Genomic DNA, 1,927 nt, shown 5'->3' with positions numbered 1-1,927 from the left:
AATCAAGTTGCAGCTCGATGACCTCATTGGAGACGCAAAGGAGATAAATAGCTCACTGGAGGCCAGATACTCTCTCCCCGAGAGACATTCCTGTTGACAAGCCACATGGAGCTATGCTGATGGCAGCCAGAGCCTTGGAGCCAGAGGTGCCACGTGGAGATCCATGGCAGCACTAAGATGCTTCCACTGCCACTGGATCCACAAGACTTTCCACCCACACTGGCCTGTGATCTTCCTGCACTCAGCGTCACTGCATGGACTGTGTGAATCTGAAGAGGAATTTACAGACTGGTATTGGACATATGGGCTCATATCGGACTTATGGACTTGACCTGGACTGGGCTGGGATGTTTTCTTAATATACAATTAGTCTTTTATATAAAACTCTCTTATACACATGAGAATCTATGAATTTGTTTCTCTAGTCCATCTGGACTAACACGAGACTTTGGTTTTAAAGAAAACCTCAATGACCGATGTATGGACTTTTTGATTTTAAGTTGCTAAAAATAGATCGCATCACAATGTTTCACAGGCTAACGGTGTTGCCTGGAAATGATCAGCACTTAAGGGGTCCGGCGGGCCACTATGAGTTGGAATCTATCTGAGGCATACACAGCAGCAGGCACAGTGAACATTTCCTATAGTTTAATTTTCAGAACACTTTGAACACATCTAATAATTTTCTGGGAATGTTTTTTGGTCAATTCACCAGATCCTATACCTACAGATAAAGTATTCTACTAGTTCCTGAGTTTTACTGAGTCTGTCCACATGTAAATTAAGCTTGTGTCAGAAACGGTTAAGTCTAGATCAGCTTATATCTACATTGAGTGCATGCCATATGCCAGGCACAGGTGAAGCAATTTACACATGTTAATTTATTTAATTCTCACAACACAGCACAGAGGTGGGTAATCATATTATCTCCAGCTAATAGCTGCGGAAACTGAGGCTCAAATTTGCATGTTTCAAATCAATAATTGCTTTTAATTATAGAACGTGAGCTGATTTAAATGTAAAAAGAGTAATGATAAAAAATACTTTTTACCTTTCTTGCAGCCCTTTGAATATTTGGACCAAGGTGTCAGCAATCTCTTGTACCACTTCATGGTAATGGTAATTAAAAGCCATTTCAATATCCAAACCAACAAATTCAGTTAAATGTCTGTGGGTATTGGAGTCTTCAGCTCTGAACACTGTAAAGTTAAATCAATAAACGGTAAATGGTACTTTCAAGTTTAGAGAAACTAAGATTCAAACACAAAATTTGAGGAGTCTCCAAATCTTTTCATTACAGGGCTGGATGGACCTTTGAAAGGCCATCTGTTTTCGCTTCCTTTTGGATGGCACGTTCATTACAAATGCCTACAGTCATCTAGTCCAGGCCTCAAAGTCAGTTTGTAAATGAGGCTCATGAGGATACCAAAGCAAACGCAAGACCCCGAGGTGTCTTCTCAGCAATTTAAAACAGGTGCAGGTATGACCAATATACTGAGGAGTTCTCACTCATTAAAATTTTACTCACACTAAACAAGACCCTGTACAAGGGAGCATTATGCATACACTAGCGATTAATGTGGTCCGGAGTACAGCTATCCTAACTGTACTTTGCTCCTCCGTGGTCTTCTTGACTCCGGCTTGGCTCCATCATCAGATTTAGATTCCTAGAGCACATTCTTTCCTCAGTCACTTATGATTCCTAAATGCCCCCATAAAAAGACGATGTGGCCAAATGCACAACACACTGATGCTGAATGGTATTCACTAGAATGACATCTCTGTTGTCTCAATGAGGGAGCTTCAAAAAGTTGGAGGAAAATGGATTTTTATCCATAACGCCCACTTCTGTTTGAATTCTCTCTTATGGTGACTGACGCAAATTCCATCTTGTCCCTCTTTTGAACTTACTATCTAGTCTACATCA

General features: G+C 40.7%; 1 protein-coding gene across 1 annotated transcript in view; it reads right to left on the bottom strand.

Moving 5' to 3' along the window:
* Positions 1-1,927, bottom strand: part of DARS1 (aspartyl-tRNA synthetase 1) — an 83,252-nt gene that overhangs the window by 21,583 nt on the left and 59,742 nt on the right. Inside the window, exon 9 of the mRNA XM_013004987.2 lies at positions 1,052-1,199. Within this exon, the coding sequence (XP_012860441.1) occupies positions 1,052-1,199 (148 nt within the window). The remainder of the gene's footprint in view (positions 1-1,051; positions 1,200-1,927) is intronic.

The sequence above is a fragment of the Echinops telfairi genome, unplaced genomic scaffold (assembly GCF_000313985.2).
Source record: "Echinops telfairi isolate 266 unplaced genomic scaffold, ASM31398v2 ScPeMD7_4;HRSCAF=17, whole genome shotgun sequence".
NCBI lineage: Eukaryota > Metazoa > Chordata > Mammalia > Afrosoricida > Tenrecidae > Echinops > Echinops telfairi.
The sequence above is the reverse complement of the archived record's forward strand: the minus strand, read 5'-3'. Positions and strand labels throughout refer to the sequence as shown.